This window comes from Alosa alosa, chromosome 20 (assembly GCF_017589495.1).
Source record: "Alosa alosa isolate M-15738 ecotype Scorff River chromosome 20, AALO_Geno_1.1, whole genome shotgun sequence".
Classification (NCBI taxonomy): Eukaryota; Metazoa; Chordata; class Actinopteri; order Clupeiformes; family Clupeidae; genus Alosa; species Alosa alosa.
The window spans coordinates 17,268,905-17,282,848 of NC_063208.1; the positions used below are offsets into that span (position 1 = coordinate 17,268,905).

At 40.9% G+C, this 13,944-nt stretch overlaps 2 protein-coding genes across 2 annotated transcripts; one reads left to right on the forward strand and one right to left on the reverse strand.

Moving 5' to 3' along the window:
- The first annotated feature begins 3,072 nt into the window (after window positions 1-3,072).
- On the forward strand, window positions 3,073-8,457 carry tspan13b (tetraspanin 13b). The gene is made up of 6 exons (XM_048229221.1): window positions 3,073-3,336; window positions 4,129-4,296; window positions 5,046-5,126; window positions 5,558-5,671; window positions 6,170-6,280; window positions 7,124-8,457. The coding sequence occupies exons 1-6, from the start codon at window positions 3,274-3,276 to the stop codon at window positions 7,196-7,198; spliced, it is 612 nt and encodes a 203-aa protein (XP_048085178.1). The 5' UTR covers window positions 3,073-3,273; the 3' UTR covers window positions 7,199-8,457.
- A 1,147-nt stretch (window positions 8,458-9,604) lies between these two features.
- Window positions 9,605-11,880, reverse strand: agr2 (anterior gradient 2). The gene is made up of 8 exons (XM_048229222.1): window positions 11,804-11,880; window positions 11,320-11,448; window positions 11,101-11,164; window positions 10,857-10,909; window positions 10,467-10,543; window positions 10,252-10,315; window positions 10,028-10,111; window positions 9,605-9,867 (listed from the first exon to the last, which is right to left on the reverse strand). Exons 2-8 carry the CDS (start codon window positions 11,432-11,434, stop codon window positions 9,818-9,820), a joined length of 507 nt encoding a protein of 168 aa, XP_048085179.1. The 5' UTR covers window positions 11,435-11,448; window positions 11,804-11,880; the 3' UTR covers window positions 9,605-9,817.
- Between the last annotated feature and the right edge of the window lie 2,064 nt (window positions 11,881-13,944).

A 13,944-nucleotide genomic window follows, 5' to 3' on the forward strand; every position in this document is an offset into this window, starting at 1 on the left:
AGTTGAACAAATGTATTAATGCAGTTAATGGGCTACAGGGCAGTGAAGAGTTGGGAAGTTATGATAAGCCAACTTGGTGTAAATATTTACACAGGAGAAATCCTCTCTCTCCTTGTAGCTGTAGCCTGATGGTACAAACATGTCCGTACACCTGCAGGCGCCACTGATACCAGAGAACAAATTACATTTCAGATACTTCTAAACATTCCTGACATCCACAATTATATTGTATGGTTATTTATCATTTTGTAGATTGTATCCTTTATTTGTAGTTTCAAAGTTAACAGTATAAGTAAAGTTAATGGATTGAAGTAAAGTTACTGATGAAGTTTCATTATGGGAAATAATTACATTGAAATGGAACTGTTGCTACAAGCATTATTATAATATTTATGTTCATTTTAATACTGCATCTCTGTCAAGGTTTTTAAATGTTACATCTCTAAGGCTGTTATTAAATTATTGTACATGTCATCTGCTGCTAATAAACTAATGTTAAAGATTGTTATGGATTAAGGATTAATTGGTAACAAGCCCTTATTTCTGTAATTTGTGACTTTTATGTTTTACTCCCTTTCACCTCTTCAACAACATATCAGTTTATTGAAATCTGCAAAAGCCATTAACTGTTCTATTTTAAAATAAAATAGGCTTATTCAACGTTTGTGTGTATTTTTTTAATTTTATTTTCTGAGAGTTTAACAATTAGCATATGTGTAACAGAATATGGTGCTCAGAGATTAAATGCCCCTGATAGTTCACTTTTACACCAAATTACCCACACAATAAGCATATTAAGCAGTTTGTAGGCTATGTAGGCCTAGTCGAAAAGGAAAATATTAGGCTACTTCATTTGGGCTTAATTTGTGAGGCCAGTTATTATGACCGCCGCACAGCGAAGCGGCGGTCATATAGGTTTAGTCAGATTTTTTTTTTTTTTTTTTTTTTTTTTTTTTTCGCATGTCCAAATTTCCGTCAAGGATTCCCGGGACACTGTAAGACCGGGGTACACGAAACTTGGTGGGCATGTAACCCCACATGGATAGCATGGAACCTCCTGTTTTCGTTTTGATCTGTAATCAGATGGACTGGACCCCCCGAAAGGAGGGTAGGGCAGACACAGTTTTCTGTGAATATCTCGAGAACCGTAGGGTTTAGGAGGACCATTTTTTTTTTTTGTATGTTGATCTCAAAGGGCCATGTCAACCCATTCCATAACCACTCATTTCATGTATAGCGCCACCTAGTTAAACACAAAAAAGTAAAACTCATTTTTTTGTGTTGTAATCGCAGGTATCTGTGACCTAACATAGTGAAAACTGCACGAAATTGGAAGTGTAGGATCATTATGACACCCTCTGAATGCACGCCAAGTTTCGTGGAATTCAGTTCATGGGGGGGCCACACAATAAATTAATTTATGTTACTATACACCAACTGGCCCGTAGGTGGCCGGAGACAGTTTTCTGTAAATATTTCGAGAACCGTAGGGCCTAGGAGGTCCACCTTTTTTTTTATGTTGGTCTTAAGGGGGCATGCCAACCTATCCCATTACCACTTATTTCATGTATAGTTAAAAATTAAAAAGCAAAACATTAGGTGTTTTCATCACAAAAACGTGGTCAAAACTGCACGAAACTGAAAGTGTAGGATCATTATGACACCCTCCGAATGCATGCCAAGTTTCGTGGACTTTCGTTCATGGGGGGCCTTACAATAAAATAATGTATGTGTACATTTAGTGACCGTACACCAACAAGGATTCCCGGGACACTGAAAGACCGGGGTACACGAAACTTGGTGGGCATGTAACCCCACATGGATAGCATGGAACCATCGCTTTTCGTTTTGATCTGTAGCCCCCCCGCTGGACTGGATCCCCCGAAAGGAGGGTAGGGCAGACAAGGTTTTCTGTGAATATCTTAAGAACCGTAGGGCCTAGGATGACCAATTTTTTGCGTATGTTTGCCTCCAGGGGTCATGTAAACCCATTCCATATGCACACATGTGCATAAACAGATACACACGCACACACATACATTCACAGTAATCCTACAGTACGTATGACACATACTCACACAGTAGACATATATACGCATGCATGCACATGCACACACACACAGGCACATAAACAGGCAAACACACACATGCACGCACACACACCCACACACACATAAACATAAACATGTACACGCACACATGCACACAATTCAAGAATTTCTCAGAATTATGAACAGGCAAGATGGGGTGGGGTTGTATAAAAATGTATATTACATGTGAAATCTATGAACTAATCATGTTTTGGTACTTGTTGTCTAGCAGATACCAGTGAGAATTGAGTGTGCATAATGCAATTCAGTGAGACAGTTAGAATCATATATGCCTTTCAGCGTGACTTATTTTTGTGGAAAACATGTGCTGCACACAATTCAAGAATTTCTCAGAATTATGAACAGGCAAGATGGGGGTGGGGTTGTATAAAATGTATATTACATGTGAAATCTATGAACTAATCATGTTTTGGTACTTGTTGTCTAGCAGATACCAGTGAGAATTGAGTGTGCATAATGCAATTCAGTGAGACAGTTAGAATCATATATGCCTTTCAGCGTGACTTATTTTTGTGGAAAACATGTGCTGGACTGGGCGGCGGTCATATTTTGTACCGCTCTGCGGTACATCTAGTTCGTATAATGTTCATCATGCCATTCATATACTTCTTGATTATTTGTTTTTTTATTTGTTGATATAGAGAACGTTTTGTTATGGCAAGTCAAATGAAAACAAAGACCAGGTGGTTTAAGGCTTTGAAATTTTACACTTAGCCTACAAACTTGTTTTAGGCCTATAGTTCAGCAGTTTCATATAACCATCAGGACAAGAATTACAGAATCGCTTTCCGTAACTCTCATTTTAAGGACGTCATCCTCTGACTGTATCTATCTGATGCACACAGCGCGTCAGGATGATGCTGCTGTTGGCCAGCGGTCCAAATCTCTCACCGCATCTCCGCAATCATTTGCATATGAATCTTAGATACTGCCTACCGACCAACCATAACGCAAAGCATTCCAAAGTCCCTCCCCTGAAAGTCATATGCTCATGCTGTCTTGCTTTCCAAAGAAGGTGTGTTATACGCGCCAGAGGAGAAATACGGACATCATTCATTGAAAATTGGTAGGCTATTGCAGTATTGCTATTGGAAACATCAAGCAGCAAGCCTGAGGTTAATGAAAAAAGCTTAAAAAAGAAAAGAAAGAAAAACACGCCACCATGGGCTGCGCTGGATTCACCTGCTCAAAGAATTCCCTCTGCGCTCTCAACATCCTCTATGTTGTAAGTAGCCCAAGCCATATCAGAAATGTCCATATGGTGCGACTTGAAGGCAATTTCAACGTCGTAAGATAAATAACAATGTTTGTGGTAGGGTCAAGATGCAAATTGTTGTAAACAATATAGGCTACTTGTCCGCAGAGGGAACGCCGTTGTATCAATTATTCAAAATGATTCATTGTCTGGAATTAGATCGACGGTCGAAGGCCAACAACGTTTCGTGTTTCAACCAGGGTCGGTCGTGCAAATGTTTGAATTATACAAAATCAGATGCAAAACAAGCTGTCGTTCCCGTTTCCTCTTGTATATCAGGGAGAAAATTCACGTCCTGCCTTTGTTCGTGGCTCAGCCCAGGCCTAACTGTATCCTGCTTTATCTAACTTAAACTAACACAACGGTTAGGCTACTTCGCCGATGGGTTTTTTTTCTTCAGCGCTCTATTAGATATGCTGGCCTGCATGACACTTAACCACGTGGCTTGTTATGCTCTGCTCTGAAGAATCCGTGTCAGATAAATTTGGACACTGCAGTTTTAGTTAACTGTTTAAATTGTTAGATTTTACTCCCTTATGTTGACCTAGTTGCAACTGACTGTGTTTGGTAAGTGGATAGGGCACAGGGCAAGCCAGTGATTGCCAGTAAGGTCAGATGTCCACAGGCCTAATTAATGTATCGTGATTGCCCTAAAGCCTACAATTTTTTTTAATGAATCCATACAAAAGAAATGTACCTATTGATACACACTCGCATATCAGGACACAGTTTTTCCCCATCTCTCTTCCATTTTCTCTCTAGATGGTGAGCTTGCTGATGATCGGAATCGCTGCCTGGGGGAAATGGTTTGGCCTGGTGTCTAGCTTTCAGGTGGTGGGGGGCGTCATCGCTGTCGGGGTCTTCTTGTTCATTGTTGCTCTGGTCGGTCTCGTCGGAGCCATGAAGCATCATCAAGTCCTGCTCTTCTTTGTATCCTTTCTTCCCCTGGAGGTCTAGTTGTTTTAGTTTTGTAGGTCAGGTGATCTTCAGGGCACCAACTCAGTATCATATTTTGTTGAATTATGCAGCTGATGGAGGACATTGTACCATCAAAAAAATGACTTGTGAATAGGGCACTGACAGAAGACACTAACACATATCTGAGGAATGTATGTGCACTCTTAGACTTAACGATGAAAGCTAGAGGAACTGCATTACTTTAGTGGATATCAGTTCTGCCCTGCTAAGTTTCAGTTAAATACACAAGTAATATGTGACTAATAATAATAATAATGAACTCACTAATATAGAGTTGTTGTGTAGTCATATCCCTGGGTTGGCTTTGCTCCCCTACTTGGAAATGTTCATGTGCACTTTTCAGTGATGCATGTGTATGTAACCAGACCGGTGTAGTTGAGATCGGATTTCATACTGCGCCAAAGTGCACTTGGCCCTTGTGGATGGAGGCTGCAATGGATCTCTTCCAATCTGTTTGCAGTCCTGTCAACATGATCAGCTCAGGAATCTTCAAATCATAACTCTCTTTACACATGCTATGTTCAAGTTCTTATAGGATTTAAGGGATCGTGCATTTATATATTACTAGAGATAAGTTGGAGGTAAGGTCATTTAACTGAACCAAACAAGTGATGCACACAAAATTGGTATTTTTTGTATTGATTTCAGTTGTGCTCTTTTTGGTATTTAGTGGACTTGTGCCTTAACAGCTGAAACACTAGTACATGATTATCCTGTTCATGGTGTTTGTGGTGCAGTTTTCTGTGTCCTGTGCTTGTCTGGCCATCAACAAAGACCAACAGGTACGTATGGCAGAGCAGGACAAGATTATGCTTACAGGCAAGCGTAAGCCCTCTATATGTAAATCACACAGCTATGGACTTCAAGCCTTTAAGCAAATACAGGGCCATTCATGGAGAATGTGGTGAGGGAATGATAACTAGTGGATGGTAGTTTTTCCTAACATACTGAGAGCAGTAAGCTCTACATTCAGTGTTTCAGGCATTCATCCACCTCTTTGACCTCTACCACAATGCTTTCTGATCCAGTTCCGCTTTGTCAGTAATTAAATAATACATGAAAACGTAGTGACGTAGTCACTTGTATGGAGTGAAGAGGTACTAGACTAGTGTGGAGTAGAAGGAGAGTGTGAGAGTTTGTATGTGTGCCATCCAAGAGAGTGTTTATAAGTGTGTACTAATGTGTCATTTGTGTGTACTATGCACACTTGAAGGAGCAACTGCTTGAGGTGGGCTGGAACAACACTTTAAGCACTCAGGTTGATGTGGAGAAGACACTGAATTGCTGCGGCTTTCTTCACGTTGACTACAACGTCACCTGTCCTGCAGTAAGACCCTAGAAAACATACACACCCATACAAACTGGGATTACGTTTTTTTAATTTTCTCAACATTCATTTTTATACTGCATACCTTGTGTAGCTGTACCAAAAATGTGTGGCTGTACATTTGCTATAGCTAACCAAACTGATTTTTAACCCCTGTAAGTTGCCAACAAGAATATCCAATATCATTTTATGTGTAGGGACCCAGAGCAAGCCACTGACAAAGTTTAGTGCAGTTTTGAACAATATTACTGGTTAAAAAATGCTATTGGGAAGCGTTTGGCTCACCGCCCTTAGCTAATCCACTGTTTGCGATTTGGGGCTATAGCGTATACTGGGGCAAGCTCTATAGTGGTTGATCAACAAAAAATACTGTCTCCACGGCTTATTTGATGTGTTTTCATGCAGAAAATTAATTTTTCGCCGGAGTCACACTTAAACTGCATTCTGGTGATGGCATAATGACTCGAGGGTTGATTCTGAGCCCTTTCTTCTCCACAGGCCTGTTTCCCTCAGCATTCTTGCTCCTCATGCGCTGATAAGATCCAAGAACACGCAGGAGAGGTGCTGCAGTTTGTAGGTGGAATTGGCCTTTTCTTCAGCTTCACTGAGGTGAGTTTTTTGTTTTTTTTTCTGTCTGTCTGTCTGTCTTTCTTTCTGTCTTTCTGACTGATTATACACAGCCATATGCATGGCTCAAAGCATTAGTCCAACACATGTGCTCTTAACCCATTTACTCCTAAAATGCCTGCTAAAAACGCCTATAGAATCCTATGGCATTCTAGACTAAATAACCTTATTTCCTGAGGGTTTTCTGAAAACATACTAAAAATTGTCAACGTCTACCAAAATGTAATATCTAAGCCTCTGTAGCACCTAGAAACATGAAATAAAAAGCATGCTGCGCTACGCAGCATCCAGCGGGAGGGTCAATGTTGCGCTACGCAGCATCCAGCGGGAGGGTCAATGTTGCGTCATGCAGCATCCAGCGCAAATGGGTTAAGGAAGTGGAGAAAGATTTTTCTTTAAGAATGTGGCTGTATACTGACCTCAGTGATGTTAATGTCAAGCAGTCTAACCAGTTTTGTCTCCTGGACTGCTTCCTCCAGTAGATCACATGATGTTTGTGGTGATCACACCAGGATGTGTTGACTTAATCATGTGCCACAACTGTCCGTATTTGCCATTTTATCAAATTGAAAATGTAGTTGTTGTAGTTGTAGTGCTGCCACCCTCTCAAAGGAAATGTGGCTTCAGTCTCTACCATCTGCCATGAAGAGGGTTGCTTTAAAATCGCACTGCTCTTTCCAAGGTTTGGCACAGTCTGGGCTCTGTGTGGAAGTTGGTACCATCTGTGGTTGCCCATGTATTCTATGTGGTTGGTTGATGCCAGCCAGCTCGTGGCGTGAAGTCACAAGAGTATGATGCCTGACCTGTCTGTCCTCTCACTTTCAGATCCTCGGGGTGTGGCTCACGTATAGGTACAGGAATCAGAAGGACCCGAGGGCCAATCCCAGTGCCTTCCTGTAGCTCCCATCACGGGCTATGGTTGTTATGGTGACCCACCGCTGCATTCGCCTGCACTTCTCTGAATCCCTGAACTTTTTTTAAAGTTTTGTTTGGATGTATATAGACGTGCGTGTGTGTGTGCGTGCGTGCGTGTGTGTGTGTGTGTGTATGTGTGTGTATCTCTGTCTGTCTGTCTGTATCTATGTGATGTAGTTATGAAGTGGAAAAAAGTGTTTTCTAACTGCTTTGTGTGCTGGATTTGCAAGAGTGCAGTGTGTCTGAGTGAAATGGTTATGTACATTATAATTGTGTTGGTCTACTGAAAGGGTGTTCCTCTTTGAAAGCTCCTGTGGAAAGTTTGGCATAAGCCACTAACTCCTTATTACTCTCTAATGACCTAGATAGGTATGGGATAACAGGGTTGAAGTACGATGGCCTACTGATAATGTGAGCTTTAATGGTTTGGGGTTGAAAACTGCTGCTGTACCACTAAAAATAACTTCCGTCATAAAGATATTAGTATCACTTGCGCATGTGTGACTGAATGGAAATGACTAGAATATTTATATTTATATCTCCTGGAGAACACACTATCATTTTGTTTTACAGCTGCCTTCGCAGCTCACAAAAACTATGTCAAAAAATGCTTTAGTATTTCCCAACAATGATTGTGGTCAAAGTCAAAACAATAAAATCATCAGCAGCGTTGTCAGATGCTGTTATTATATTATTTGTCTGGAACATGAAGTGTAATGTGTAATTGGCTAGCAATGAGGAAAAGACTACTGGAGTCGAGTGAGAGGGAAATCCGAGTCGAGAGTAAAAGCTCCTCCTTGGATTGAAATCAGATGACCGGGATCTTGAGAGGGCAGCTGTGGGGCAGGTACTAATCTCATTGCAAGGCTGGCTGGCCAGGTGTGTGGCACTAAGCTGTGTTGTCAAGCATGCCTGGTTTTTGTCCCTAACTTAACCCACACAACAAAGGGCACTTACATGTTATCTTGCTAGTAAATCAGAATATCTCTATCTGGTACATGGTGTCGTTTGGCTTGTGTGTTTTTTTTTTATTTTATTTTTTTTGTTTTTTTTGTAGTATATAAATGTGAGGAACGATAATGGTAATAGATAGAACTGCTGTCCTCTTGATTGTATGTGTGTGTGGATTTGGCCTCTTGCATGATGTTTGGTGTGAATTATGTGCCCACGTATAAAGGTTCTGTGAACTGCACACCAAAGCGTTGGAAAATGATGCAAAAATAAACCTGAAATAACCCCCCTCACCCCCAGCTCAATTCGTTGTCTGTCAAGAATTCAACAAATATGCTTTTTGTCTGACTGAAACAAAGGTCTTTCTTCGTTGTTGCCATTTAAACCAATCAGAGACTGACACACTTTCCCCACTCCATAGTCCCAGAAACTCATTAAGCAACAATGACTATGTTTGGCCAGGCTGTGGTAACCAAGCAACTGGGTGACTCAGGATAAAGTATGCCAACTCCAGGGCCCTCCCCTCCCGGATGTTGCATAGTCACACTCCCTAGATTTCACCCAGCGTCCTTTTCCTAAAGATCTTGGCAAACCGCAGTGACATGCTGTGACCGAACTCGAACACTCAGACATTCTTCATACAGTGCTTTTACTGATCACGTTCAGGAAAGTAAATACTAATACAGAGTATCATCTATTACTAAACAGGATCTATTTAGGAACAGGTGTTTCACAAAGTTGAATAGTGTTGACATCCAGTGTATCCCCCCCCAAAAAAAACTTTATTGTGCCTTGAACACATTTTAGAATTTCACTGAAAAATGTCTGGATGAATAGGCTTAGTATTCTTTTAACTATTTCCTACATGGTGGGTTATATAAAGCTACTCTTATTCAGGCAAATAAATGTGTAATGCATACTACGACTTTACCCTGAACAGGATATATTAAGGAACTTGCATTTTCTGACTTTCAATCATTTTGACCTGAAAAAAATGTAAGGAACGGCCAAGCCTTGCCCATTCAAAGAATGTACAGAATAACCATGGAACTGATAGTATGTCAACATAGTCATTACAGTTACATTATAGCCATTCTGCAAAATGTATTTGATTATCCATACACTTGGTAAAGCTGATGTTTATTCTCAGTTTTTTTGTTTTTGTTTTGTTTTTATAAATACAGAGTACCTACACCTACTCCTGTGACCTTTCATGGATCTTAAGAATGGTTTGTCTTAAGGAGGGCTCCACCTGCTGACAATAACTTCTAAACATGTAATTTATTCAAACGTCTCTGTGATGATAAAGGTAGCCCATATTGAACAGTTAATTTGAAGGGTTTTAATAAAAACAGATTACGGGCAGGAAACAGAATCTAAAAATGAAATGCAAATGATGGATTGCATTAATGGGATTAATTAAAACAAGAGGTCAAAACATTGTTTGAGAACTTGCATTTATTTTAAAAAGGCATGTCATACATTACATTCAAAAGGAAAATGACAGAAACAAAAACTAAAAACAAAGTTTAAAAGTGAAATATTTCTCCAGTGCTTGGCTTTACATCAGTAAACTGTGGCAGAGTGTGGTATCGCACTCTAGCTCATTGCCTTCACATCAGGGGTGAGGGGGGGGTGGAGACGTCCTCAGCCTTACAGCTCTGTCTTCAGGAATTTCTTGGCCTTCTGCATGTTCTCCAACACTGCAAAAATGTGAAGAAAAGAACAGGCTCAACTATTATGAAATGATAATGAAGTTAAGTGGAAATCTCATGAGACCCAGACATGGTCTGTCAAGATTGCATATTTTGCTATTTAGCATGCAGTCGAGCTCAGCAGAGAAGTATTGCAAGGAACACTTACGGAGTTTGATGTCAGATGGCTCATAGGCGTACATGCGGTTGGCATAGCGCCCAGTGATGTCAGCACGCACAGTCATGGATGGATCTGTAGAGAGGAGTAGCAGCATTGTCATTCCAAATGACAGCCGATAGGAGACAATAGCATTTGCTGGTGTGCGCTACACTTCCTGCAGTTCAGTGCAATACATTACAGTTGTACATGATGAGTCCATCTCTATTACTTACCAACAAAAACGATCCTGGGCACGTACTGACCATCAGGTGAAAGATGCTTGTCAGTGGTTTCATACTGTATGTGGTGGGGCAAAAGAAATTATATTTTACCAAAAAAAAAAAAAATAAATAATCATTATCACCAGTGTTTGTATAAGGTACAGTGTGTAAGGTAAGCAAAATGTGCTGCAAAATGTATGTGAACTGAGGCAGTGGACACAACTCACCACAAGGTTGAGGAGAATGTAGTCATCATCGGCTATCTTCTGAATCTCCTTATTCTCTGCAAAGACCTTCTTCAAAGCTGTGGAGACATGAAAGCGGAGGAGGGATTACGTAAGATCCGGGTGCTTTGTCCTGTATGCTGTGCTGAGGACATTAAGCTTTCACTTCGTCCACAGTCTGTACTGCAGGCTCAATGCCAACTAACTCGACAAACAGGATCTCATCAGTCAAACAGGAGGGAGAGTAAAACCTGAAAAGGCGTGTTCGATATAACCATGCATGCCACAACGTCCATATATTACGCAACTCATTTACACAGAACAAGAAGCAGATATATTAGGAGTCTGGGATGAAAGAAGCGTAGCATGTGATTGGAGGAGAAGGGGCCTTACCCTGGCTGTGGGGGCAGTCCTCCAGGTGAAAGATGACCATGAGGGGCTTGTTCCTATAACAAAAGTTTTTTAAGTGCACACTCTGAATGGCACCTGCTTCCTGGTCTATGCAAACATAATAACAGCTGTGGTGTGCTTTTAAAAAGGCAATTATTTACTTTCAGAGTAGACTATTAAACACCAGTATCAGTATGTCACAAAGCCAACTTCGTATATGGTCAATTTGGGAAAGTGAAAAACTTACCTGGATCTAGCCCAGAACAAGGCTTCTTCATATGTCTGGGCCCAGATCAACTGATCACCCCATCCTGAAAAAAAATAAAAATGAAGGATTCCCCCACACCACAAGACATGCCTCAAAATCCTCACAAAAGTTGTATCGTGCTAACATTCCTTGCTAACATATCATGTCCCACCAAGTCTGCAATGCTGCCATCCTGAGCAGCTTGCAGAGTAGCCTTACCTCTGGAGAGAGTCTGAGGAATCCTCTTCTCTTTCTTCGTGACCTTCTCTGGTTTAGCCAGGGAAGAGGACACGGCCACCAGGACCAGTAAGACCGACAATAGTACCTTAGCCATTTCTCACAACCTCTCTGGAACAGTGCAGACAGAGAGCAGAGTTTCAGAGTTCTCACATTACAACACAACAGACAACACTTCCAGAAGTCAATGCATCTCTCTGTTCCTATTTGCATTGCTCTCAGGCTGTCACTATGATGCCATTGCTTTGGTGAGGAGACACAGATCCTCCACTATAGAGAGATACTGATACCCAGCACCAAACAGACAGATCTAAGATAAGATCCAGTGTGAATGAGTGTGTGTGTGTGTGTGTGTGTGTGAGAGAGAGGGGAATAGAATGTGTGTCTGTGTGCAAGCAATGGATGACAGCAGAAAGAGTGAAGCTGAAAGAAGAAATTAAAGAAGGCCCTTTGGTGGCTCTCTTACCTGCTCTAAAGTGGCCCCTTTGTGCAAGCTCGGATCGCTTGGTGGCAAGTGTATTGGCCCGTATGCACCTGTGCAGCCTTTATACACCTGTACACCTGCTAGGTCCGCCTCCTCCCCATCGCTTTTGTTCTCCTGTCGCCTGGAGGAATGTGTGGAGAAGAATTATAGAGCCTGTATTCCTTGACAAGCCAATAAACTGGTTGTCATTGCTTTCAAACTTGAGTTTTAGCATTCTTTAAATGTCAAATGTTATGGTATATGTTTGATGTAATTGTAAGTGTCAACTATATTGCTCAGGGATAAAAGAAGAGAAGTTTGACTGTACAGGGAGGGTACACGTTAGGATTTTGGCTCTGGTCCAAGGACACCTCAGCAGACATCAGCGGATTGATTTTGGATGATTAGTCCAATCACGATTGGCTCTATTCATGTCCTGTCCATAAACCTTGACTGTTCCTTAAGGATCAGGTTCCAGTCATTGCACGGTTTGACACTTTTCTGCCCATCTGTAGTGAAAAGTTATGCTTTTGTCATTACAGTAATAGTTCCTCTACAGTACCAATACGTCGAAATTAACTTATTTTAATTTTACACAGATGTGTGATGTAGCAAAATGTAAAACGTAACATAGTAGTACCATGTGATATGATTAGGTTAGTACATGCAATCTACTGTGTTAATATAAAAGTACATTTTGAAAAAAGAACACATTAGAACAACAGAACATACTTTTACAGCGATCAGAGTGACTGTGTTCCTGTGTGCTTGAAATGTTTATCTCCATAGTGATGGAGTGGAGTTTTCTGGGTCATAGACCAGTTAACTAAAGGCGAGTCAGTTCAATTTAATCACAACCTCTCTTTCTCTCATTCATTCATTCACTTACTCACTCTCCTTTTATCTCTTTCTCTATATGGTAAGTTTTGTGTACATAATAACAGTTGGTTCTCCAGCACAATCCACAACAAATAAGGAATCATTGCAGAAGAAGGACACATGCAGTCTCTCAATCACATGAGGGAGAAACAAGGAACAGGCAAAGTAAAAAGGCAGGGTCAATAATTCAAAGATCTGACCTGTCCTAAGAACTTTCCATCTCATTTATTTGGTGCATGTCCTTTAATAACAAATCCTTAACCATGTTAAAGTGTCATGCGCAGTGCTGAGGAAATCCAGTATGAATTACTGCACCTTTGCAGAACTCACTATTGCGCTGTGAAGTGGCTAAGGCCAACGAGTCTGTCTGCTTTTCTGTCAGTATTCTGTGGAGTCCCCCAGGTTTCTATTCTCGGGCCTATATGCTCCCTTTAGGTTGATCCATAGATCTAAGCCCTAAAGCCTCAAAGACTTAACTGACATTTGTTGATAAGTGATTGAGCTTGTAAAGCTGTAAGGGTTCAAAATACTAGGAATGGGATACAGGAATCTGATAGCAATTGTGACATATCGCTAAATCTTTAAAACCCTACCACCAAAATCGCACCATGTCGCAAACACAGAGTTCTATTTACGTCTTATGGCAGTTGATTATTACCTCTTTGGGTAACCCAGAGTTTCACGTCACAACACTATGAATTGTTGGTAATCCCCTTGGATAAAGTCTGCATGAATACCGACTTACACAAAGGGCACCGAATGTCAGTGAGCAAGCCTCATACACTTTGAAAGTGGGACAGCCCTAAGCCCTCACAAATTTACCGGGAACATGCATCAAAGTCTGTGAGTCCTTGAATGTGGAGAATGGAATTATGCCAAATCTCTCTCAGTTGACACTCAAACGCATTAAAAACTACTGTTGAACTGTCCTGAGGACATCAAAGGTCTGGATGGCCTTTGTTTTATTTTAATGAGAAAGAGACTATTTCTGGGACACAGGGGTGCCTGCGATGGCCCTATTTTATGTACATATATTCTCCAAAGCCATAAATTAATCCTTTGTACAAAAATGTGATAATGGTCAGAGATATGAAATTAGACAAACAGATTGCTCTAATTGCTCTCATCTACTGTCATTTTATTGCACTGTAGCTTAGCCATATATAAACATGTTCTGTTTGGCTATGGCTCTGGCTCTGGCAAAGGCTCATTTCATATACATGCATATGACTAAATGAGCCAAAATGTGAAGAAAATAACCAAAA